Source organism: Camellia sinensis, chromosome 10, assembly GCF_055761805.1.
Source record: "Camellia sinensis isolate YWXY chromosome 10, ASM5576180v1, whole genome shotgun sequence".
Lineage (NCBI taxonomy): Eukaryota > Viridiplantae > Streptophyta > Magnoliopsida > Ericales > Theaceae > Camellia > Camellia sinensis.
This window is the reverse complement of record NC_138970.1, coordinates 9,241,370-9,243,075: the sequence shown is the minus strand read 5'-3', so window position 1 is coordinate 9,243,075 and position 1,706 is coordinate 9,241,370. Positions and strand designations below refer to the sequence as shown.

Genomic DNA, 1,706 nt, shown 5'->3' with positions numbered 1-1,706 from the left:
GAAATTGTCGAAAGCCATGTATTTGTACCTCTTTGGTGAAATAAATTAATATTTCTTACATTGCTTTGTTTAATATTTGTATCAACTTGTGTGATAATTTCATATTTGTAGGCCCACACCGTTGTATTTCCAAATACAAAGGGCATTCCAAATTTAGATTACTCGGTCGTTCGTGGTCATGCATGAAGGGTGCTCTGAATTATGAGAATTAATCGACCCAAACGTGACATCCACGAAGAGCGCTCTGAATTCGAAGTCTTTGTGTTGTCCAATCGTGACATCCACGAAGGGTGCTCCGAATTCGTGATATCTATGAAGAGTGCTCCGAATTTGGAGGTTTATTCGTCCCAAACGTGATATCCACGAAGGGCGCTCTGAATTCGGAGTCTTTTTGTTGGCCAATCGTGACATACATGAAGGGCGCTCCGAATTCGGAGGCTTAGTCGGCCCAAACGTGATATCCACGAAGGGCGCTCCAAATTCAAAGTCTTTGTGTTGGCCAATCGTGACATCCACGATGGGTGCTCCAAATTCAGAGGCTTATTCAGCCCAAACGTGATATCTACGAAGGGCGCTCCAAATTCGGAGTCTTTGTGTTGGCCAATCGTGATATCCACGAACGGCACTCCAGATTCGGAGGCTTTTTTCATTATTCAATCATTATTAATGAGACGGCGATAAAAAGGGCATTGCATTGCGGAATTCGTAGATGTGTACATGTTAGCATAACAGTAAAAATTAGAAACAAATTGGCACACCGTACAAGTTGACTTAATGACAAAATTTACGCAAATGTGTGGAATTCCAGGGGCATGGCAAACTTTCGCCGGCCATGTCTGAAAGTCGATACGCCCCTGTTCCTGCAATTGAATCAATCTGATAAGGACCGTCCCAATTGGGGCCTAATTTACCGTCTACTAGATTCTTAGTAGCAAGAAGCACTTTCTTTAGGACCAGTTCACCAGGTGTATAACGACGCAGCCGCACACGCTGGTTATATGACTTGGCGAGCTGCTGCTGATACCGCGCCATGTACGCAAGAGCACGATCTCGATGTTCTTCAATCAAAGTCAGATCTAGGGCCAACATCATGTCATTACGGCCCACGTCAAAAACCTTGGATTTCAGTGTGGGCAGGTCGATTTCAAGAATGATGATTGCCTGTGTCCCAAAGCACAAAGCGAATGGCGTTTCTCTAGTAGATCGCCTCGGAGTAGTGCGATAAGCCCACAATACACTGGGCAATTCTTCAACCAACCTGCCTTTGGGTTTTTCCAATCTTTTCTTGATGCTGTCCATGATCACTTTATTGGAGGCCTCAACCTGACCGTTGCTTTGTAGGTATGCCAACGAGGAAAAGTAGGGCCAAATACCATATGTGTTGCATAACTCCCGATAGATGCCGCAATCGAATTGGGTGCCATTGTCAGAGACAAGTGCTCTCAGTATGCCGAATCGTGTTATGATGTTTTTCCGTACAAAATGTTAAACATTGACATCTCAAATATGTGTTAATGCCCCTACTTCAACTCATTTTGTAAAATAATCTGTTGCGACTATCAAGAATCGTTTGTTCCCTAGAGCCTGCGGTAATGGTCCGACGATATCAAGTCCCCATTGAGCGAACGGCCAAGGACTAGTAATGGAGTTTAATTTTTTGACTGGTAGATGAGTTAAAGGGGAAAACTTTTGGCACTGTTCGCACT

General features: G+C 44.0%; 1 protein-coding gene across 1 annotated transcript; it reads right to left on the bottom strand.

Annotated features, from left to right (window-relative positions):
• Positions 1–771: 771 nt before the first annotated feature.
• On the bottom strand, positions 772–1,299 carry LOC145800126 (uncharacterized). The gene has a single exon (XM_082889767.1). The coding sequence runs from the start codon at positions 1,297–1,299 to the stop codon at positions 772–774; it is 528 nt and encodes a 175-aa protein (XP_082745893.1).
• Positions 1,300–1,706: the final 407 nt, after the last annotated feature.